At 35.3% G+C, this 26,157-nt stretch overlaps 1 protein-coding gene across 1 annotated transcript; it reads right to left on the reverse strand.

Annotated features, from left to right (window-relative positions):
• Nucleotides 1-242: 242 nt before the first annotated feature.
• Nucleotides 243-26,157, reverse strand: LOC145668587 (cytochrome P450 6k1-like). Its single transcript, XM_081736598.1, has 5 exons — nt 26,024-26,157; nt 11,676-12,633; nt 8,214-8,447; nt 5,073-5,324; nt 243-602 (listed from the first exon to the last, which is right to left on the reverse strand). Exons 2-5 carry the CDS (start codon nt 12,583-12,585, stop codon nt 436-438), a joined length of 1,563 nt encoding a protein of 520 aa, XP_081592724.1. The 5' UTR covers nt 12,586-12,633; nt 26,024-26,157; the 3' UTR covers nt 243-435.

The raw sequence follows: 26,157 nt of genomic DNA on the forward strand, positions 1-26,157 counted from the left end.
GAAAGATTCTGGCATATCTGGATTGTATATTACACTTTTGAGACATTGGTACACGTATTGGAGGGAGTAATCATCAATGATGCGAATATATAGTAGATGGCTCCTGGAAGGCAATATACATGGACATTCAGTTGACTTCATAATTTCTGTTCTTTTTTTAAATTACAATTTATTGTAAAGTTCTGTAACTAGGTTTACTGCTTGATGAGTCAGGATATAAATAAGTCAATAAATACAAAGCATAAAGTTTGAGAATATTGCATTTTAATTATGAATTGTTTATGGAGTACTATGAAGTAGGAAAAGAGGACTTCAAAAAACTCAGGTACAATGTTTACACAACTATACACAGTTAAATTTTACTATTTAATATATAAAGTTGAATTATTTGTTGTGTTTGTGCTTGATGAATACAAGGTTTCAGTTCAAAGTTTTCTATTTCAAAGCTTTCAATTGAAGATATAAACCCTTTTCAGGTGACAACAAAAAGGATTTTTTGTCGATAACAAGCGGGTTCTGGGTTTTGCTGCACGTCGCAACCTCACAGCTTGTCAGCACACTTATAAGTCCAACTTTTGTCTGCATTAACCCAAATCGATTACCTGTAAAAAGATAAGAAAAATATATTTTGTATTTGTTTGTATGTGTACAAGAAAGTGTGTGTCTGTGTCTGCTTCACAATGATTTTTATCAAAATTATCTGGTTATGACGATACTTATCGTATGTTATCTCTGAGATCTTTAATTATGCCTTTTGTTTTGGGAGTGGGTGCTGTTGACGGTAAGGTGATTTTCATGATTTTCGTATAGTATATTAATAAATGTAAAGGAAAGTAAACAAATAAATCAGGGATGCAAATAAGCAACAAAATTTTACTGGCCTAAGAAAAAGGTTACTAGCCCCACATCCCAAAATATAAATCATTTACTTATCTTCGGTATTTTAATAGCGATATTAAAAACCCGCACCGATGTACTACTCGCCCCGGGTGAGTAGTTATTTGCATCGCTGAATTAAACTAAACTTTACATCATTACAGTAACATAAACATAATGATAAAGAGTAAAGATAAATAAACAAAGAAATACTTTGTGAAAATAAAAAGTAATAAATAAACAAGCATAAGATTTACATAAAATTGTTCCGGATACATGCAAACACATATGATTTGGTACTTAATTTAGGAAATGCCATCTCACAATCATCAGTGGTGGTCTATTCGTCACCAGCAATGCTATAACAGTGTCCATTGTAAGAGATGCGCTAGAGAATGGACATTGATATTTTGTCCCATTTCTGTCTGCAAGATTCTTGGAGACCACAAATTGTTTGGATATGATAAAGACGTCATTTCAGGTGTGAAAATGCACAAATATACTCCAGACTGGTGTAAAAGACCATCGAAATATCAGTAAATGGAATTACATTGGACACCTGTTGCCTACTCTGTTCGGTGGCTGATGCGGAAATAAGTTCGTGCTTTATGACGTGGTGCCTTATACGAATGCGTACAATTGAGGTGTTCTATTCGTACAAACACGAAATACAGTATCTCTATGAATGGGGGCAATAATACAGGATGTCCAATATACAATGCAACCTGGAGTTTGGGCTGCTATTCATTTCTATGGGGCTACTTAAAGAAAAAGGTATACAAGAACAATTCTCGAACTATACAAGATCTGGAAACGAACATTCACAGTGCCATTGAGAATAGTAACACTTCTACTCTTCGTAAAGTTCTGCCAACATGGTGAAACGTGTGAACAGGGACACTTTCAGAATCTACTGTAGAGCTGATAACTTATTGCGTGATAGTAGAAGTGTTGCCGGGTGCATGTAAGTAAAAGTTTTATCATGATAATTTCAAAGTTTCTTTTTCATTATTTTCAGGAATTGCATAATGTAGACAGATCCCTAACACACCTTTTGATGCACTGAAACATCAGCAATGTTGCAAATTCAATGTGTTAATTTTATAAAAACTACGATTTTCCTAGTTCCTCCTGACAGAGACCTCACCCGATTAGTTATCGGTGCAAATGAAAAATTCTTTTTTTCTGCTTCTCTCCAAGCTACTCCAACTAAACAAACTGAAAATTGACGACAGAACATCCATATGTATGAGTTATGAGTCAATTTACATGTTTTGCAAAAAAAATGATTTACACCTTCGGCTACATCTGGCAACACTGTGTGGTTCCTATTGTACTTCATCGTCGCTTCCTAGTTTAAAAATATATGCATGAACAAAGCTTTATTTTGATATAATCATTATTTGTGTATCGTTTCAGGTTGAAAAGTTCTACTATCCCAAACTCCAGGTTGCATTATATATTGGACACCCTGTAGTTGATTGTGAATATGCGACACTTACCTTTACATTATTGTCTACATTATGGACCGTCCTCAGAGTAGAACTTCGGTTTGATGAGATCTTAAGCTATTGAAGGTAATGGGCACTTTATATGTTTAGCTGTCATTGTCTATGACAAATTGTCAATGTTTTTGTGCTGAATATATACTACAGTATATGATAATTTATGAACCTAATAGGCATCCAAAGCCATTTGGTCATAATATAGTATGTATTTTATGTGTAAAATAGACACCTCATATACAGAAATATGCAAACTAATGACATTTTGGGGAGTAGGCTAGCAGAAGTTCCCCCATTAGTTATATCGTAGGAGCATACACAAACGACACGGTTGCAGGTTTTATTTTATTTATTTTTTATCTTATTATGTTCCTTTTTCATCTTATACATTTTATTTTCTTTTCCTTTCATTTTTTTTGAGAACTCTAAGCTATAGCTTATACATAAATTCGGCACTGGTCAACCAATTTCCAGTATACCCATATCCCGCAACTACCATAATGCTGGAACTTTCTCTTGTTATGGCCATAGCTAAAGGCCCATATTTCACCACTGCCAAATATTTTCAACTGCACACTTCCACTTGTTAACCTGCTACGTGAGGCTTGATGCAGTTTTCAACAGTTAGGGTTTGTTCAGTGATGTGCCGAGGTTGGGGTGGTTTAGGGGTACCTCATGATAGCATGGAAGCTTCAGACGTTGAAGGATTATTCTGTTAACATTAGCTAAAGTTACGTGAACCCTCCTTGCCATCTACATTTATGAAGGATGTATTTTGTTTTCATGGTGCATCGTTGGGAGTAATAAGTCATCATTTCTCCAATAGAAATTTATCCGACGGTAAAATATCGTGTCATCACTGTTTCATAATTCTGCCTTAAAGAAATTTAGACCTAGAACGGACCATCTTAACATATTTTACCCAATACTGTTTACATTGTGGTTGCATTGTATTACTTCATTCCGAACTCTGGTAGAATAAGCTACAAACTAATAAACAACTTACGGCACCTCCATTCAGTTCCTATTTACAGATGACAGACATGAATTGAACTAATTCACACTTATATGTAAGAGTCTTTCGAATTACATTATTAGTGTAACAATACTGGCATGCATATATAGGTAATGGTAAATAAATCAACTAGGACACTTGCTAACAAAGACGAAAATGAAATATAAAGGTTAGTTTTAAATGTTGCTGATACTGAGGGTCTGAGAAACTTTTAGGGATGCACACGAGATTAGATTTAAAGACAATCTCATCTCGTCCCGAGAAAATGGATTGTCTCATCTTCTAAATGTATGTCAAGTTGAGTCAAGACAAGAATAATATGGAGTTAAATACAAAATTTGCAACGTTCTGATCATTGTGCAGAAAAAACCTCAAAAGTTATGAGAGAGACAACTCATAATCGAATTAGACAAGGATGAAGAACGGTCAGTTGAAGAGGAAATATTTGTCCGCCTTTTGGGCTTTTCAGCAATTGTTTTTCTCCTTTTGAAATTATTATATTCGGGTGGTTATTAGTAGTCGTGCCCCTGTCTTCCCCTTTTTCCAAAATATTGCGAAAGTGAAAAGAAAAGAAGTCATTAGTAGGAAATTATTTAGTACCTAGAAAAGACCACTTTGTTTTGTCGAGATTTCTCCCATTCTGAAAGAATAAGTCTTTGATTGCATTAGATTTTATTATCTTAGGTGACAATCTAAGCAAGAACGTAGACCATAGGTTAGTTTAGTAAGTAAAATTTTGTTTTCCCTAGAAAATCGCACAAGGAAATTATAATATTTTATTTCATTTATGGACTATTTCGAAAAGAAAAATGTTGATGGGACTTATAAGTACTTACGTCTCGAGTACACAAGTCATAAGTTGCAATAAAGACTGTTAGATGTGACTGCGCTTTTTATAATATACTCGCCAGGTTTCGCACTACCGTATGCAATTAATACAGTTGATATATTGGCATAAATCGTATACATTCGATATCAACACGGTTATATGAGAAGCATATGATCTGGGTTCGGTTCCCAGTGTTAAGTTATAGGCTCACTCTTTATGTAACATTGGTGCTGATAGGAATGTTCGACTCCAGACTAACCAATCAATCGATCTCAACACTGAAACATCCCATGTATCCAAAATTTCAGGCCTATATACATATTATATTACACACCATTGGCGTATATAGAATTCCATTAAGCACGTGTTTAACCACCCAAATCCATATCAAAAATATTTTAAATAATAATACGTAGAAGTGCTATTATTAGGTAGTATTATTATGCATTTGTCTTATATTAGGACACGAACTTTCAACCTGAATCCCGTCAGACTAGGGAAGCATAACCGCTATTTTTTCGAAAACAAAATAAACATCAAATACATATCGTCAAACTAAAATATTTGATCGCCAATGGTGACCTGATGTCCAGAAATTACGTGCCTTGTCATCTATAACATAACAGCATGTCACTATGTTTATATGTTAACTAATAAAATTGGCTATTATTAGCAAAGAGGATCACCCAAAATATTTTATGTTTAATCTAAAACATTCAAAACCGTCTCATCTCCAATACCACAAAACAATGGTGTCTCGTTCGCATCCCTAGGAACTGTTGTAATATCATCTACCAGAATTACTAAATATTTGTATCTACTGAAATTGATACGAAAAAATAATTACCTATACAATTCCTGGGTCCTTCACCAAATGGCATGTGTGTGTAGTTTGGACGCGTCTTCTTGTTTTCCTCTGTAAATCTTTCTGGATCGAATTTTTCAGGATCTGGGTAATACTTGGGATCGTAATGAATGCCCATAACGGGAAAGTACACTGGGAATCCTTTGTGAAGGACAATTTTGCTTCCAGGTATTCTATACTCTTTGGTGCAGGTACGGTCAAGAAATGCTAATGGTGGGTACTTTCGAAGAGTTTCTGGAAAATACAAAGAATTGGAGTAAGTTAACAACGTAGGTCAAATTGCCTAAACTAAACACTTGATATTTGGAAAGTACATGAGATTTGTGATGTCAGTACTACTAAAGAGGAATTTTAGAAACTCAATGCAGCAGGGGAGGAATGTTGTGATTCAATAAGATACCAACAAGAAGTGTTTGAATATCATGCGATACTTCAAGTTCAGACGAATTATACATATGTGAAAGATGAATAGGAGAAACAAAACTTTTGCCAACAGTAAACCGTGGGGGACATTTGCTTATTATAATATATTGTGTAAAATTTATATTTTTCTTTTCGTTTACTAGAGTATATTGTACAGTATAGTCTTGACATTTCCAATTTTTAAATTTTTAAAATTTTTTGACCAAATCAATGTCAGAAGCAGGGTGCTAACTTGAAAAGTTATAAAATCCCGTATCGAAAATCAAAAAGTCCCAGGTGGGTATTGAATTTCTACGTTATACTAATAACGAGATGATAATAATAATAATAATAATAATAATAATAATAATAATAATAATAATAATAATAATAATAATAATAATAATAATATATGAAAATGAAGTTATTCGGTCTTCTACGCATAAAGTTTGTGAATAAGTATTTCCTTAATGGAAAACAAGTATACATTTTTTTTAAAGTCAAAATTGCAGTGTCTTTATCACATCTTTGTGCCATCACCTCATACTGAGCGTAGAAAGACTTTATTTTCCATTTTGCGTGGAATGGAACATTTTGAAAATTGATTCTCTCTCATTGGATATTTTACTTTCTTTCATTCATTCGTTCATCATTTTTTTTCTTTTATCTTAAAATACCAATTTTCGTTCCTTGGCGGTTAATTTTTGAGTAACTTTGTTATGACACATTCCTCAAACCACTTCCTCAGTAACATGAACTTTTCTTACTTTCAAAAATCTGATTGAAGTTTGATAACATTGATTTCATTCCTATGGAATACTCATTATGTCTATCTTCTCTGCTTATTTTAAATGTTAGTTAATAAAGCAATTACAATGAACAATATTGGAATTTTGAAACGAAGGGAATGAAATATTAATAAGAAGAACTGAAGCTTTAGACGGTGTTAAATACTTCCACCATTTTCGTGTTTGAGCCCGTTGATTTATACGGGGAATTGTTTTTCTGTCTTCTTTGAAAAGGGCTGGAATTTCTAATGATGTGATTTTACCGATTTCTTTCTCAGAAATCTAAGTTGAATTTCTGTTACTTTTTCCGAGTGAATTTTAAAATTAAGTTAAATTACTTAAATTAAATTTGATTATTATATGTAAGAAGAGTTAATTTTCAGAAAGTGAAGAACATTTAAATAGTTCTGTAGAAAAAATAGGCCTACCTGTACATTCCCTTCATTAGAAATTAAGTTAATTTCAAACAACATTGAAAAAGACTTCCCCTATATAAATCAAATAACTTGAATGAATGAATGAAATCTGAGTTTTACGTCCCACGATTATGCCGGTTAGGCTAAAGGAGACGGTGATGATGAGTAATGAATGAAATGGTGGAATGAAGAAAGTGGGAGGAAACGGGAGAACCCCGAGAAAACCCACGCACACGGTGTTTGTCCACCACAAAGTTCACTTGGCGGGGGCTGGGGTCGAACCCGGGACCCCTAGCGCCAGAGGTGAACGCTCTACCACTGAGCCACCGCGGCCCTTCAATTAGCTTTAAAACAATGATGGCACAAGTATTCAACACCCTTAAGTAAAGACTAATATTTGTTTTCAAAATCCTTTGCATATTATAGAGGTTTGAGAACAAACAATTATAACATAATGAAATGAGGTGCAAAGGAATCTTTTAGGCACTAGAACAAAAATGGATACAGTCAAAGTACATCAAAATTTGGAAGATAACTTTACCGGAAAAGGAAGTTTTGTTTATAAATTAAGGAGCTAATTGTTTGTTTTATTTATTAACGAGAAAACGAAAACATTTTCTTTCATTGAAGATAGTAGTCAATTCAACAAGAACACTTGAAAACAGTGCAGCTAACCAGATTAATATAGCGTGGGAACATATATTTTCCTCTGAACAGTTCTCAAGCGACGTGAAATGAAATCATAGGGATCGCGAGTGGAACAAGTAGAATATTACACCATTCTATTTGCAGTACATCACTCAGCTTCGTGACAGAGGATGCAAGTGGAATTCTACGCCAGAGTTGTTTCTCCGAAACGTACAACAGATGTTTAATTTTGTTCAACTTCTTGGATTGGATGGGCTAGGGGAGATGCTCAACTTCATCTTGATGTTTCTAAAACCTCACCTGTGTGAATAGACACATTAGCAAACGCATCGCATCATTGCCCAGAAACATCAACTCGAACATAGGATGTACATGGTCCCGTAAAATGGCGAGATAATCACGGGCAGTGACGCAACGATAAATGTCACACATGACCCAGCCGTATAAAATGTTGACAAAATTTTTTTTGTCAAAACTATAGAAAACACTGTATCTAAATTAATGGATTAATTATGATATCATATGATGAATGTATTGAATATGTATGTTTGTAATGTTATATTTCACACTAAAAATTCATTGTTTAGTTTCAATGTATGTTTGAACATGTCCTGTTCTGTTTCAACTGTCTCAAAATTATTTGTTGACTAGTCATAAATTACTATTCAATATAGCATTTGGTAAATAGGCTCACCTTCTATATTTTAGGTATATCCTTTGTTGTAGAAGTCAACTAAAAAGCTAAAAATATGTGATAGTGAACATAGTGAAAAAACTTTAATTGAAATCATATTTTAGTTCATGAGACTCAGACGTAAGTTCAGTTATTGGCTACCGAATTCTCGTTATAATTGAACATATCTTCTTACCAGAAATAACTAAATCCAAATACTTCATTTCTTGAACAGCTTCATAGCTTAACTTGTTTCCTTTTCTCTGCAAGACAGAAATGATTTCCTCTCGAAGCCGCGTTTGGATGTCGGGATTCCGTGATAATTCGTAAAGAGCAAAACACATTGTAGTAGAGGATGTTTCGAAGCCGGCGTTGAAGAATACAAAAGCTTGAGCCAGAAGGTCTTCCATTTCAAGTTTCATGTTTTTATCTGTAAATAAATTTAAGAAAAACTTTAAGAAGCGTTAATATCTAACTATATATTTGATAGACAGAAATATTATATATTAAACTTCATATTCTTAAGGCTTTTTTTAAAGAGGAAACATTATTTATGAATTGAATTTTCAATGGCTTATTAATGTTAGAGAACCCTTTGTTCTGTTTCGATAAGGTTTAGTTCGAAAAATAGTGAATCTCTGATTCAGATGTCTACATCTTTGAGCGTAGGCAGGGTTATAGCAAATCAACAGATGCAGGTTTCATGTCTTGAAAACTTTCGGAAAATCTTACACACTTGGAATACGACGAGTAAGGAACTTTTCTAAACAAATTAGGGCGGTCAAGTTTTTTGAACATGATTGTACAGTTAAAAGCATTACTCCAGCAATGAGTACACGTTAATTTTTCGAAATCCTAACTATATACAGGGTGCGGCACGTAAAACCGGCCCGTAAAGTGAACACATAAAATGAAATGTAATGTATTGAATATGATTAACTACAACACATAAATAAAATGTAATGTATTGAATATGACTACTCACCTTCACAGCAGGTGCTGAAAGTGTCCTCCGCCCACTTCAACACACATGTGAGCACGATTGAGGAGATTCATATATACCCTTGTCAGTTCTTGTGTTGTAATGCTACTGGTGACATCCTGGATCCTGGTCTTGAGTTCTCCAATTGTGTGTGGATTTGTTTCGTATACTCTTCCCTTTAACAGTCCCCATAAGTAAAAGTCACACGTGGACAAGTCTGGTGACCGAGGAGGCCACAAGCCTTTGCTAATTGTCCTCTCCGGTGTAAACATCTCATGCACAAGGGACAATGATGCAGCTGATGTGTGGCATGTTGCACCATCCTGCTAAAAAGTAACATAACTGACGCTCCTCTTCGGTCAAGTGTGTATAAAACTCCTCCAGGATTCCCATATACACGTCAGTGTTCACTGTCATCTCAAAGACTATGGGCCCAATAACGCGTGTGGCGGAAATGGCACACCAAACACCAATATTCTCATCATGCAAGGGTACCTGGTGGATTGCGTGTGGATTTTCTGTCGACCAATACCGGTTGTTTTGGGAATTTACGTACCCAGACAGGTAGAACCACGCCTCGTCACTCATGATGAGCATTAGTGGATCCAAGAAACCACTGGCAACATTGCTCAACAGCCATGAACAGAAATGCACCCTCTTCTGCAGGTCAGGCTCCTTCAGTTCTTGCACAACACTTATCCGGTACAGTTTTAACTTCAGTCCCCTTAAAACACGTCTGCAACTTCTCTCACTAGCATGAATCTATTGACTCAATCTCCTGGTTGACTTTCGAGGACTTTTTGTCATTATCTCCTCCACCTGCATCTTTAATTCAGGTGTGCAGACAGATGGTCGTCTGTTGCTGGGAGCATTTTGAACCGATCCTGTACGCCGCCATTTTTCAATCAATTCCTGAATGGTGCTTTTTTGCTGGCACAGAACGTCCTGGAAATTTCTCCCGAAACAAATTCTTTGTTTTCACAAAAGATCCAGTGAGAATGAACCCTTCAACAATGGCAACACGCTCGGGTATCGAATACGGCATTATCACACACTAACACTCACCCGGCTTAACACAACGAGGCCTTTTTCTCAACTGGTTTCGACAAGTTTCACTGGCTGCGGCTGAACGTGACTGCTGCAGGTCACGTAAGTCGACTCGACCTCGACACGCCATCTCTTGGTAGGAAGGTAGATTATTTAAGTGTTGCCAAAAACACAATATACCAGAATATTACGACGGGCCGGTTTTAAGTGCCGCACCCTGTATAAAACTACATGAACTGACATAAATTATTGAGCACTTCCTGTAGGGCTACAATTATTAAATTTGGCATAGTTGTAGCTTTAGGAAACTAACTCACAGAAAAATTGCCAAAAGTGAATATTTTTAATTTTAAGGGTGTCTAAAGAGGGGATGAAGAATTTCCCAATGTTATTTAAATGGGCATTTTTTTTACCTATAATCTCATGTTTTAGGTACTTAGAATTGGAATAAAAACTTGAAATTCGGTATGCTTGTATGTTTTTGTTAGCACCACCTACGTAATTCAGTAAAAATTAAAAAAAATCCACTTTAGAGTGGTTTTATAGGGAACTGAAAATCTTTCTGATGTTATTTATATGGAACACCTTTTACACCCCAAAATTATTGAGCACTTCCTGTAGGGCTACAATGATTAAATTTGGCATGATTGTAGCTTTTCGGGAAAAAACCCACAGCAAAAATTGCCAAAAGTGAATATTTTAAATTTTTAAGGGGTCTAAAGAGGGGATGAAGAATTTCCCCATGTTATTTAAATGGGCCTTTTTTTGACCTATAATCTCATGTTTTAGGTACTTACAATTGGAATAAATACTTGAAATTCTGTATGCTTGTAGTTTTCGTTAGCGTTACCTAAATTAATCATCAGAAATAAAAATTTCCAACCGTAGAATGGTTTTAGGGGGAACTGAAAAATCTTTCCCATGTTATTTATATGCACTGAGAAAAAAATGTAGGTGGCGTACTTAAAAAGATAGGTTACATGCGTAATTCCTGTAGTTTTTGGACAACGTACAGCAGACGTATAACTGAAAACGAATGTTTTATAATACTTTTTTTTTAAGGTTACAGGGTTAGGGATTGGTAGTGTAAGCTTTATTCATCTATTTTAATTTCAAAATTGTATGCTTGTAGAGTGTCTCCTAACCCTAGCCATTAGAGGGTTACGCCCTCTCTTTGGCACAGAATACTTTCTGTATAAGTGTTCCATCTATACGTATTTTCTGTATGAAACAATGTAGGCGGTTAGGATTCGGACGGAGGTAAATAAAAAGTCGGCTCGGACTGTTGCCTTCGATAGGTTATGAAGTTCTTTCTCTAAAAGTTTGAAGTTTCTAGGTTGAAATTTGTAAGAGAAATTGTCGTGAAAGATAAAAAAAATACATGAGAGATGCGAAGACTGTAGTGACATCTATCGTCAAAACTTGTTCCTTTAAACCAACCTTAAGTTACGAAGCGGCCAATTTGCAAAGTATGTTAGATCACACCTTTCAACACAATTTCAAAAATTGTATTTACAATAACCAAACAAATACTTTCGCAATATGAATTGTTTAATAAGTTTTAAAGCAAGTACTTGTATGGTATGAATTGTTTAATAAGTTTCAAAGAAAGGAATTGTTTGTACTTACCTTTATCAACATTATTCAAATTTGAATTAATTTGTTCTTTTTCTGCTTCCGTAAGTGTGTCATCATCAACGTAGCCTTTCTTCTTCAATTCTATAAGAAGTTGCACGAAATCTGGTCGTTGGATATTGTTCTTCTCTCTAAATTGCAACGTATCACTGAAAACTTCACGCAAGTATGATTCTACATTAGGAGGTACAAATCTTAACTTTAAAAATTTAGTTAGTTGTGGGAAGAAAAAGGTACCACCTTGTACGAATTGATTGCGAATTGTCGGTTCAAACATTTTTCTTCCCATTTCCCGAAATTCTGCATTTGGATTCTTCAAACTGTGACATTGAATTCCAAAAGCACATGTAACGATCGCATCAGTGGTGTACCTAGCAGCAATGTCTTTTATTTCAATGATATCATTATTCTTAGCATGATTGTGTATTAATGCTCTTAGCTCCTCTGAACATTCAGCTACTAATGGAAACATCATCTTCATTTTTCCAGATGTAAATGTTGGTGTCAGTTTGCTTCTAAAGAATTTCCACTTGTTGCCTCTAGCACCAAATAAATTTTTTGCTCCTACTGGATCAACATTTTCATCAGCATGGAAAGTCCTGTTAAAGAAATGATCAAAATCTTTCACCAAAATTGCTTTCGCTAGTTCTGGATCTCTTATTAAAAGAGCTGGTTGCCTTAGTAAGAAAAATCCTGCGAATGGATGTCCTTGAAACTTGTTGTACAAATCCATTAAATGAATGGCAATTTGCTTCTTTTGAAGTAGGACGTCATACAATCCACCTGCCAGAACAATAGGTTTCTCGTGAGGAACATCTCGTTTTGTCCAGTAGTCAAAATTCCATGTAAGATAAATGTACAATCCTATTATGAGTGTTACGAGACCAATCAGGAGATCTATCATGATTCTTGATTCAGTGAGTTTGCAAAGCGATTTAATTTCACATCAAACCTGGAAAGAATCGTTAAACATTGTTATTTCTTAATCTGTGTAAGTTCAATAGGAATAATTAAATTAAATGACTCTCAGTTTTGTTAAGAAATGACACATACATACAGAAACTCGGTTAAGGTTTAGTCTGTTCTTCTAATATAAGAACTTGAGTAAATAGTTTGCCACATATTTTAAGATTACCCCATAGCTTTATAGTAACTTAGCTGTTCAGTCACTGTTGTAAGTCCTTTCACTTCATGAACAAGAATTTTGAATATAGTATTAATTGGAAATTAATGACGAATATAGATTTGAAGATACCGCTGAAGTTAATGTTATGTTTGTGACACCATTAATGTGAATGTTTGTGATTTTTTGATCGTAATTGTATAATATCAATTTAAGATATTGACAAAGATAATGGAGGACCAATATTGCTACAATTATTGATAAATTTGAACATACTGCTAAAGATAATGGTGGACCAATTCTTTATAATGTTGTTTTACTCCATTATGCATTATTAAGATAAGACGGAATTCATATTGAAGTGGAATCCGAAACAATTCTTGAGTTTTGATTACAGTCATTGCACTCAATAGAGCTTTAATATGTGAACACGACGAGACGAAGTGAAAACTATGATGTGTGATGTAGTGAGTTTTCATGGAGTCACGCAATGCTAGATGAGTCTAGAAAATAGCTCTTTAGCTTGCGTCATGCTTGGTTGTCATGTGTTGCTTGATTGCTTGATGGGAGACTAGAGTATCATTTCAGTACTGAGATTATATGGGGCAGAGTCATTGCCTAAAAGGAATCGAAGGAAAGAGAATTGGAAAGCTGGAAGTACAAGGTAAAATGAAGAAAGAAAGATCCAAGATGAGATGGAAGAGCAAGATTCAAAAGGATTCTAAGGGAGAGGGGATGGAAAATAGAGGACGCTCATTAGGATATAGGAGAGTGGAGGAAAAAATTAAAGGCGAAAACTGCCACCCATATAACATGGGGAGCAGGAAAATTCGGTGTAGGAAAATTCGTTGTAGGAAAACTTGGTGTAAGAAAATTCGGTGCACGGAAAATTTGGTGTACGGAAAATTCGGTGTGGGGAGTGCTAGATGTAAAGAAAGATTTGTTGAAGTAGACTGTAGAATCCATTATAAACTTAGTTTGAAGATAAAGGAGCGTATTAGTTTTAGTTTCATACTATGTGTAGAACTTACTTCTACTATAAGGAATTTAGAAAAATGTGTTCCTGAAATAATTTGAATTGTGGACTTCGACGAATTTTAACATTAAATGGCCCTTACATGACGAGAAATTTGTATTTCGATGTCCGTTCGTGTGATTTAGCGAAGCGACCATTGCTACCAATCGACATTTAATTTAAAACTTAAGTTTTTATGCTGTTTTAGAGAGTGTCTCATAGAATTTTCTACTTCCAAAAATAAATGTAGGTTACTGGACGGGTAAAGTTGAAAATTGCATTTTTCAAAAATGTTCTAATGATTTTATGTCTATTTTATAAACAAATATTTAAATCTGAAATCTTCAGAAACGACAGTTTATTTATGTTACTCAAAGGCGTAAAAATAAATGCCTCAACTAAAGTATCTACGCCTGAATGGAGGAGAAGTCAATGAGGAGTCAATAGGGTTGCAGTACTTGTTTACCTTAAGGCAAACAAACTGAAGTGTCTGATTGGAGGAGAAGTCAACTATTTGTACTACTATTATCTGATAAAACCATCCTGCTTTATATTGCCCGTTCCACTAAGACTTTTTTGATCAATATATTTTTGCTTCTTACATATCGTCGACAGCGTCACAAAGTGTCGTATCTCAAAAAAATCGAAAATTGAGATATTTTACTATGTAGTTGCATACACTGACTTCTACAATTTCCCAAAACGACACATCTGTAATGTGCGTTGTTTTGACGCTGGTGATGACGTCATTGTGTCGTATCTTAAGATGAAGCATATAAACCATTTTCACAAACAGTCGTATCTTGAGTTACGACAGTTTGTGAGCAACAGATCTTTCGCAACTGGACACATACGCCTATATTCAAAGCAATTTGTTTATATATACAAAGTGGCCCAAAAGTAGATATACAGTTCCGTACTGATAAACTCATTGCTTTTTATATCATTTCTTATTGTTATCCATCAGGTAGACTTAGTTTCTTTATAATTTGTTCCTAATGTATTTTTTACTTATATCTTAAGCTCGGAACAGCCGAAGCAAATAAACTTATAAGCTAGAATGTTATGTTTGATCGATGCGGGGCTGTATACATATATATTTACACGGCATGGGGCGTCCTCAGGTTGCGGATCGACATGACATGACATTTTTGAGTTTTACGTCCCACGGTTATGCCGGTCAGGCTAAAGGAGACGGTGATTATGAGAAATGAATGAAATGATGGAATGAAGAAAGTGGAAGGAAACGGGAGAACCCCGAGGAAACCTACGCACACACTGTTTGTCCACCACAAAGTTCACTTGGCGGGAGCAGGGTTGGAACCCGCGACCCCATGAACCAGAAGTGAACGCTCCACCACTGAGCCACCGCGGCCCCAGTTTGCGGATGGAGGAGAATGCCTTTAGATATAGAGGTTAGCTGCGAAGATACTGAATAAGCAGTCGCGGGCAGACAAGGAGTGGCCCTCCAGCTTGGGGGTTTTGGTGAGCCTAACAAACTCATCCTGTAATAGAAAAAAAGACACTTTTCAGAAACAATCACAGAAACCTCGGACCAAGACTAAGTTATCAAACTTCACTCGACATCAGCAAAAGAAAATGGACATGAGATTTGGATCATGGAATATTAGAATTCTTTATAGGGAGGCGCGTTAAAATCCGTAACGAATGAGTTAGAGAAATACAGGATGGACCTAGTAGGAGTTCAGGTTGGTTGCTATGATGGGGTATGTGGTGCAAACACGTAAGAACATCAGAGAAATTTCTCTCCGATTCTTTGAATCTAGGCATGGACAAAATGAAGAAGATTCAGTCCACAGTGCTATAAGCAGATCTATTAAGCACTGTGGCAGTAATTTTGTACCCTCGCAACTTGAACCGATTGTTAAACTGGCAAGGAAAATGAACCCATATACCGTTCATTGTGTTGACAAAAGCGATGTATGAGATTAGATCTCTGTCCCAATGTCTTTGTATTCTGTCAGTTAGACGTGACGAAAATGGAGATCCAATCAATTGGGCGGAAATGCGCAAAGTGAAAGTGAACAAAGACTATCCAAACTGCATTCAGTTTAAGACAAGTCATTTTGAGAACACTACATAACTATTTTCCTAAAAAAAAAAAAAAAAAAAAAAACGCAGATTGAATCCACCAGATACAAGTTCCAACTTTGCAGACTTGTCAAAAATTATTGCTCCAGAGAAGTATGAGAACTCGTTTTGATTGATTGATTTTTAACGTCCCTTTCAGCAGCGAGGCTATATGAGACGTGAACCTACTGATTAACGTGGAATCCGAACCACATGAGCTCCCACCGGGAATCGAACCCGTGTCTCCCACACCTACGAGGACTCGTTATCATTGTGTCCAGGCCCAACTCCAATCATTCGAAACCCTGAACATGTTCAATTTTACAGAAACTTACCACATTAGCCATCCTTCTCAAGTGCAATGTCAAAGCATGCAATTTGCAAATTACTTTGCAAGATTTTATATTCTGGCAATGACTACTTGATAGCATTATTTTATGTTATGGTTAGTATGCTCTTAACATTGTGTTTCTTGTGTATTGTCAGGAATTTCGTTTTACCCTTAAGAATCTCAGGAAGCATTTGTTAAATTATTTTGTGTAATAAACACGAAATTTTTCAATAAAAATGCAATATATTCCGATTGTTCATCTATTAATGTAGTTCTCAGTATAAAAAATATGCGTCGTATCTTTCATACAAGAGAGGATTACCATCGTCACAAACTGTCGTATCTTTTTCCCGCCAAATTTTCCACAAGCTTTTATAGGCAAATTCCATAAAACTTTCTACACTGATGTCTTATGATTTAAGTTATAACTTGGTAAATTTTCTCTCCTTTCGGTAAAATAGATTTTGAGTTATGGCTGTTCAAAGTTGTGTGAAAACCTAAAAATCGCTCTCCTGAAAAGTTTAGAAAACTGAGATACGACAGTTTGTGACGCTGTCGACGATCTTTTAAAACTCACGGATTTCAATTGGCTCTAGAATTTCTAACTGAAGTTCGATTTTCATGCGGTTTGTTGCAAATGATCAAGGAATGATGGGAGATTTATGGGACTATATTTACGGGTTTAAATTCATCCGGGGTAATATCGAGAAGGCCACAAGAAAAACAGCAAATATTCGCCAGCGTACCTTACAGTTCGAATGGGATATTGGATATTTGAAGCGAAATTGAAGAATACAAATTAAGTGTTAGTAAGAATACAAATTAAGTGTTAGTGGTAAGACACATAAATAACGTTGAATAGCTATAGCCGGATTCTCGCTACAAACGAAGGAGAGATTTCTTGGGCGACTTAAAGAGTCGGTAACTGACATCTTCCACAACATCCGCCAGCGGGGTCCGATGCTTCCCTGTCTCACTCAGAAGCGATCCTGTTCCTTGCAATTTATTCACTAACGACCATATTATGTTCCTCTCTGGGGCAGGAGGTGAGGCAAAGTTGCGTGTAAATGCCCTTTGTGTAGAAATAACAGATTCCGTTCTCCAAAAACTTTTTAACGAAAAAATCACGTTGCTCCAAAAAGTACATTATTGTAACTGTGTCCTTATCATATTGTTACAGTAGCACAGCATAATTATCAATACAATGGCCCAGTTTCCTGTTTCTTATTGACCTCCGCGAGGATGCCATCTAACGAAGAAACTCAAATCTCCACACCGCACCTCACCTAATTCCAATTGTATGGTACACTGGCGAATATCTGCTGTTTTTCTAGAGGCGTGGCCGATATTACCCCAAATGAATTTAAACCAGTAAACATAGTTCCTTAAATCTCCCACCCTTCCTTGATCATTTGCCACAAACCGCATGAAAATCGGACTTAAGTTAGAAATTCTAGACCCAAATGAAATCCGTAAGTTAAAAAAAAAAAAAACTATATGTTCTATGATGTACTATATGAAAGGTGTTTTTAATTGTTTCTATAACTATTCTCTGAATTTAAAGTTGAAATTGTTTTATTTGTGACAAAAAGTGTCAGCTTCATTGTGTGATTTATAGTAATTTTCAAAATGAGACAATAAATGCCTTACCCCCCATATATATATATATATATATATATATATATATATATATATATATATATATATATATATATATATATATATATATATATATATATATATATATATATATATATATATATGTGTGTGTGTGTGTGTGTGTGTGACATCTGTAATAAATAAGAGATTTATTAATTTAATAAATCTACCGACAATAACTATGCACATATATATTGTCTGACATACACACACCCCACTAAACCTTTCTGAACGTGTTTTAATGTTGTACTCACTCTTGTCCCAATAGCTCTCTAAGGTTTATTTAGTTATTGGCTCGAGCGATAGCCATGATCACAAGCATATGTTAGTTTTTCCACTCATATTGAAAGCTTCCACTTTGCATTAATACATACAGGTTGCGAAAAGAAACCTACTTCAGTCTTGTGAAAACCACTAAAATTATCAGTTAAACCAGACTTTTTTTTTAAGGAAAATCTAGATATTAGCCTATCAAATAAGAAATGGATTGTTGCTGGTCTCGATTTCTCACATCAAGGTCAAATCGAAGGCCAAATATTTAAAATTTCTCAATTCAAATTTTGAGCTTGTGCTACTACTTCCCGTTAAAGCTGTGCTCATCACGACTTTTTTTCTCCAAATATCGATTCCGTGATGGGCACAGAAAGTCAACACTTAAAAATTACTTTACTGTTAGGTTGAAGATGAGTTGATTCACTATGGGCTACGTTATTCAAATAAAGTAAAACATTACACTGAAGTTTTTCAGACAACATTAATTGCGTGGACAGCAAACTGTACAGCGAAAAGATGGAAAAATGAAGGGTTAACTTTAAAAAAACCCGCTCCAGTTGAAATGCTTACACGGACAATGACACGGAGAACCAGTCGTATTAACAAATGCTGAAACAAATCTTGAATTATTCGCTTATTCACCTAAAAATCACCTTCATTAACATGTCTGCTCACTAGGAGCCTATCCCCTAGCGTGTACGTTAACATATAGGCCCTACTTACGAGAGAATACCTATATCTCAGATTTTGAGTACAGTTTCAAAAGTTCATTTCCGTAACCTGTAAAGCAGTGATTACTATGCTAATTATCACAAATTAAATGCAACTTTTGAGTAGCATACACACAACCTACTAGGGAATGAAGACCATGTGCTAACAAAGAGTACACTGGAAAATGAAATAACATGTTATAACAAAAATTAAAATAAGATGATAATCGATACAAATATAGAGGATGAATATGACATATCCGAACTTCGCGAAGTATGGTAGAAGAAGCTATTTGTTTACTTCTTCTTGGCCAACCGCTAAGAACATTTATAAATCTATATGTGGCTTTGTTATACGCAATTAGTACATTCAAATTCACAAACGATGACGAACTGAAGGGTACGAAGGTACAGTTGCAAGTAACAACCGTAGTCATAATAATATAGTTTTACTAAACAACGTTGAAAATAGTGGGTAATTAGGTGGTAAGTAGAAATGACCAAAACTGAACAGTTTACATCGATCATTTCGAAATACAGCTAGAAGATTAAATTTACAAGAAATAACAAAAATCAGTGAAATTTGGAGTTATACTAAGCATAGTTTGAGGGGGAAAGTGAGCATCCCCGGTGGGGATACTTCAGCTGACTTCTTTGGGGGGGGGAACAAAATGTGATTGAGGGGGGAAATCCCCCTCATCCTTCCCGGTAATTCGCACCCTGGTAAAACCCCCCAAAAGACATGCAAGAGGTATTGGACTAAAGGCAAAAAAATAAATTTGCTTTTCTTGAAATAGGTAATAACATTTTATTCGTTACATTTTATGGTTTTCGTTTTCACAATATGAAGTTTCGTAAGTTATCGTTAATTGGTAATATTCAATATGTATTACACCGAATCTATCTTACAGCTAAATTTCCCCACACCGAATTTTCCGTACACCGATTTTTCTGTACACCGAATTTTCCTACACCGAGTTTTCTTTCACCGAATTTTCCTACACCGAAATTTCCTACGCCGAATTTTCCTAGACCCATAACGGGATAAACAGAGAGAAAGAAGAATTGTTTATGTTGCATTGGAAATAATGCTAATTGTTTAGAAGGAATAAAAGTCAGAATTCGATAGCTGTTTCACAAAAACTAAATCTGAATAAGGAAATTCATAACTTGTGACACTAAATTACAGTAGTGTGGTTTTCTAATGAGCGGATGAAAAACGATCAGATACTTTATCTTTAAAAGCAAATAACACAATAGAAAATATGTCTCTACATACTATATAACAAACAATATTTAATTGGTCTGTATTGAAATTCTATGGTGCAATAGACGGTCACAGCCCTTCATTTCGTAGGTAATCATGACCAACTTAGTGAGCTTAATTCAGATTCAATAATTTGAGGCCGTTTTTAATGTACAGGGAACTGCATATATATATACACGCACATTTCATTTTATTGAATTTGAATACAACAGGTTATAATCCATTAACAGAATTCATACACTGTTTTTACAGATACTATACATTATTACAAATTCCTTTTACTATATTTTTCTTAAAAGTTTCTATCTTACAACTTAAATCAATTTCATTAACTTTTATTACTTATACTATTATAAGTTTCACTCATTCTCCATTTTGGCGACTTCTGGAGTATATTAGTCCTTGGTTTTCGGTGTAAAATATACCAAAATTATCTGGTCGTGTGTTTCGAAGTGGAACATGAATATGAAAAGATGAAATAAGTTCATTACAGTCAATTTTACCATTAAATATTTTATAAAGGAATATCATATCAAATAGAGTTCTTATTTGTTGTAAACTCATGATACCAAAATTAGTATTTAGAGAGTCACTGCTAACTGTCTGTGGGTATATAAGGGGTTGTTCACATATTACGTAACGTGGCAAAGGAGGAGGGAGTTCGGCTTTGAGTTACAAAGTATGACAAAAGGGGAGGAGGGGGTTTACGTTTTCGTTACGCAACGCATGTTTTTTGCTGTAATTTTTATTTTTATTCTCAGATTTATACGCAATCTTTTTAAAAATAATTTTATTCAGTTCTTTACTTTTCTATAAATAAAGTAGCAGAATACCCGTTCTTTACACGGGGAGAATATGTTTCATTTTGGACGTAAAGGGCACCAAAACTGTTACCAAATAACTTAGGGACCTCAAAAACTGTGAATTTAAATCGATGTCTTTTCAATTATTTTTACATGTCACCATATTCGCTTAGGAGTATTAATGGGGGTTGAATTTGGATTTAAACGGCATCGAAAGTGCCAGTCTTTATCTCAGCGACTCAGAAAACTATGGATTCGACACGAATATCGGTCATTTCGATCATTTATATATATATACACCCCCTGCTCTAAGTTTTACCTTCAAAGTGAAATGAGAAAGCTACCCTAGGCTCGAACCTCATCTATGTTGAAAATTTAATGGAGATCGGGCGGGTGTTTCAAGAGTTATTAAGTTACAAAAATAGTCACTTTCATTTTTACGTATATAAATAGATAAATAAATATTTCTATTGTTTCGGAAAATTGCAAACTCTAGCCAGATAAATTGAATCATGAAGAAGGGATTCGAAGACACAATAGACATCAGCATGACTAATGACGAACCCTGCATGTACTACAATACAATAAAACTCCATTTTGTTACTATCGCAGCATTGCGTTTACTTCACACGCTTTTCTGGAGTTAGTTGTTAGTGATCGTAACCACAGCTTGAAAATGTCCTCGCGTTCCCCACTGGCATCGCTATTTCTGATAATATTATTTAAAACTTTTGACTTAAATCATTACCCACTATTTTCTTCTAAGGGGTTTCGCGTGTGAAACTGGAGAAACTCTTTTTTGTAAAATCATAATTTCCGCTACAGAACGATCCACGATTTCCGGACCAAAATTAGATATTAGAAACCTAATTCGTCGGATATTCATCTCCTACTAATTTTTTTTTTTATTTTTGGATTTGAATATTTCTGAAGAATTCTCGCACTGCTTTAGGACTAGAAGAATTTGAAAAGGGGTAAACTGAAGTCCAATGTCCAAAATGCTGGAAAGCTTTTTCACAAACGAGATGTCCCTGCTCCTCCACATATGCAGCCACACTCAATCTGTGGTTCACGAGGAAAACTTTGCATCGTGAATACTGGCAAATTTCAAATAAAGGAAGCATACTGGATCTCGGAGGAAGAAATCGATGTCAGTTCTTTAGATCATGTTTCACCTGGATCTTTCGGCAGTACTTCCTGCTTGCCAATTATAGATGATATAAAAGAATGGGTGCGATCTCCTTGGGAAAACAACAGTATTGAATTTCGAAGAATTAGGACTGGTTAATTGAACAACATTTTGGGTTAAAATATTACTGTACTACCATTTGCTAATACTTCGATTTGTTGGCGAGAAAGCACTACAGATATATTCAGAATACAAGAATTTTGTAGTAAAAAGTTCTACCATTAAAATAGTTTCTTTTTTTATTGTAATAAGCCTGAAATTAAGCAAAATTGTTGAAAAAAAACAAAAGTCGAAAGTGATACGTAACGAAGGGGAGGAGGGGTTTGGCCTTGCATTACGAAATGTGACAAGGGGGAGGGAGGGGGTAAAAAATTGGTCAAAAATAGCGTTACGTAATATGTGGATGGCCCTAAGTATTGTTTTGTACGTGAGATGCCTTAAAATTTTGATTGTTTTTTTTTTTTTTTCAGTTTGGCTATACTACTTTTGAAGAGCGGATTACAAACAATACTTTCATATTCCAGTTTGGAACGAATATAGGCTTCATAAAGTCTAAAGTATTTTAGCTTTTTTGAATTCTCGTCCAGTTCTAAATATCAATCCAAGATTTCTATGTGCTTCATTAATGATGTTGTCAATTTGACAATCGAATGTTAATTTGGAATCATATAAGATACCTAAGTCCCTAACTGTTTTCCGAAGTTGGTAGATAGGATCTTGTTGTCAACTAAATATGAAAAATGTGTCCATACCTTTCGTCTTGTAAATGTCATTATTTTACATTTGTTAACATTTATTTCAAGTAAATTTTCCTCACACCACTTAACTAAGGTCGCTTTGGAGCTTCTCACAATCACGAACAGAATTTAATGCATAATAAATTTTTAGATCATTTGCAAATAATAGTTTATTTGAATTTTGTATGCAACTAGGAAGGTCATCAATAAATAGTAAGAAAAGCAAAGGCCCCAAGTTGGAACCCTAAGGGACCCCAGAGGGTACTGAAAAATCATTTGATCAGCATCCTCCAACAAATTGTTTAGGAATTTGTAAAAAGATACGAAAAGTTTAATAAGAGACAAGAAAAATGAAACTGATTCAGTTTGTGCAATAATGTACTATGGTTTACAATATTTACAACTTTGGAAAAATCCTTGTAAATTAAGTCGACCTAACTTCCTGATCTAGTGAATGTGTATATATCATTAAAAATACTGGTGCTTCAAATGTTACCTTGGGATACGTATGAGAAATATAATAGTGGGGACCTGCATCGTAGAAGCGAATATTTTTTGTAAACTCCATGTTCTTATCACCTTCAACTTAAAGATCTGAATCTTGTCAATAGTATCATCCATATGCATGAAATCTTATATAAAAATATAGTTTTTTGAAGGAATAGTTACCCGTTAATATTCTTAAAATTACCGTGAATTAGTATATGGTTACCTCCGACTCAAACTAACTCCAAACAATAGGTCTACTCAGAATCATCTCAAAGAAATCATCCACTTTTGAAGAAAAATGAAGTAAATTCTTGGAAAGATATAATGTTTTTTTAAGATAAAAACGATTGGGTGAATTAGCCCTTGTCGATGGCTGATGTCAGTCTCTACGTAAAGCTTCAGACACTTCGTCAATCTTGGAAGAAAGAAGACACGGTGTTTCAAGGGAAACGATCAGTTTTTAGAAAAAAGTTATCGTTACGTTGATATGAACTTGGAAATTATTGCGGGAAATAACTTCTCTTCCAAAGACGCCACTTCCACATGTTGCATACAGTTAGAAAGGCCATTCCATCGCCTTTCATATGCGCAATGTCTCACCGCTGTGGAATAACTACAGAATTAGCAACAGGCAACATAAGGCCGAAAAGGGTTCAAACCTGTAGCTCTTAAACCATTGAGAATAGAACTTATTCTCACATGAACTTTTTTTTTTTCACCTACGACCACCGACTCTACCATTTTTCAAATAATATCCTCTTCCCCCGAAACACCCTAGATATGCCTGAACACATTAGGAAGAACAAGGCAAGAGAGAATAATAAATAACAATTCTTAATTACTTTTGTTTCTAAAAATACATTTGTGGCTCAATGGTAGAGTGCTGACCTCTGGTGCGGTCCCTGGTGGTGGGGTTCCTAGTTCGATCTCCGGCCGAGTAAGTTTGTAGTAGACAACATTCTGTCTGTGGTTTTTTTGGGGTACTATACCGTTTCCTTCCACATTATCAATCCACAGATCTTCCATGATCATTCACTTTGCCTTAATTATCCGTCTCCCTTAGCCTAAACAGCATAACCGTCTGACGTTAAATTGAAAGATTTCGATAGACGCTGACACTAACATTGCTTATTAGCGTAACTCTCGATGTAGTTTCTTGATGGGTTCATAGAGGAATGCTAATGGTTCCAAGTTAACCTATGACGTTGCCACATAGTGAAATTTTTGAATCCCAGTAGTTGTTGAAAGACGCCAGGGCCTCGAGTCTGCTACGGGACTACGCCTATCCTTTCTCCTGGCTTTGCCTGCTTCTGGGCTCTGTCTGGGAATCCAAACCTCAGCCACTTTGCCTGCTTTGGGGCTCTGTTGGCCATCTAACCTACCCACTGCTTGCTTCGGAGCTTTGGGAACCTAATTCCACTCCACTTTGCCTGCTTCGGGGCTCTGTTGGAGATCCTGTCTGCGACCTTACGATCAAAGACTACCTTTTACTTACCCTTTTAAAATAGAGAACAAATTGTATAGTAGTTTGTACAAATACTCTTATAGTGGATTTTTATAATAAAAACTGGTAGTGGGAGTCGATTCCGGACACTCTTTTTTATTAACTGCTCTACCTCTTCCTTATATGAGACGAAATTACACAAAGTTTTACAATAGCATTGTCGCTGAAAAATAGTGCTGTGTTGACCGTTTTTAGAACAACTGATATATATCGGCTATATAGGCTATATGAAATTTACTTGTAGGACGCTGAATTGATGAGGTAAACCGCTTATCGTTGTCTCTTTTTAACGTTTTCGGTCCCTTTGTGCCCTTTGTCCGTGACTCGTGTCAACTTTAACCAATAGGCTGGACTGTGAACCCAGCCTAAAAGAAATTACACTTCATGCTCCATGCTAATGTGATAATTTCAAAGGTGGATACAGTTAACATGTTATTTCTTCAAGATTGATTGAAACCATTCTTTCCTTCTGACTAATGCTAATCACGAAGAACAACGTGGAAGTCATCTCAAGTCCGAAACAAAACACGTTTCAATAAAAATCAGACTTTATTATTGTTTTACAAAATTATTCCTGGAATATGTCTTCAAAATGTAGCTAAATTCATTTATCATTCTTAACCGATTTCAACTTCAAAACATCTGAATGATTAACAATTGAAGAAAATGTGTGATATATCGTATTACATGAAATTCGAAATGAAATGAAATCTTTGAGTTTTAGGTCCCACGGTAATGCCGATTAGGCTAAAGGAGACGGTGATGATGAGTAATGAATGAAATGGTGGAATGAAGAAAGTGGGAGGAAACGGGAGCACCCTGAGAAAACCCACGCACACGGTGTTTGTCCACCACAAAGTTCACTTGGTGAGGGCTGGGATCGAACCCGGGACCCCTAGATGAACCATGAGAACATTCCCGGTGCAACCTCTAGTTATTTCTAAGGTTAGAAGAAGACTTATGCTAAGGAAGGTTTCAGTCGGGTATACCTTACGAAGGTTATCGTAGGTCAAACAGGCCAATACACAAATACCAATAAGATCAAATGCTAGAGCTCGGTACTGATCACTTAATATTACGTCATATACCGAATTATATCGAATTCTCAGCTACTAAAATATAGAAGATAGTATTGAATTATTGCTACTTACTGTCTAAGTGTTCGGCTGATTGGTTAATGTACTAGCTTCACTATTTATAATGTACTTGTATTTATAGCTTCAGTATGCTTGAATGTTTTCTTTCCAATTTTGGATAAAGAACTGCCTTTATAACCTCTGATGCA

Source organism: Thermobia domestica, chromosome 13, assembly GCF_964235325.1.
Source record: "Thermobia domestica chromosome 13, izTheDome1.hap1.1, whole genome shotgun sequence".
NCBI lineage: Eukaryota > Metazoa > Arthropoda > Insecta > Zygentoma > Lepismatidae > Thermobia > Thermobia domestica.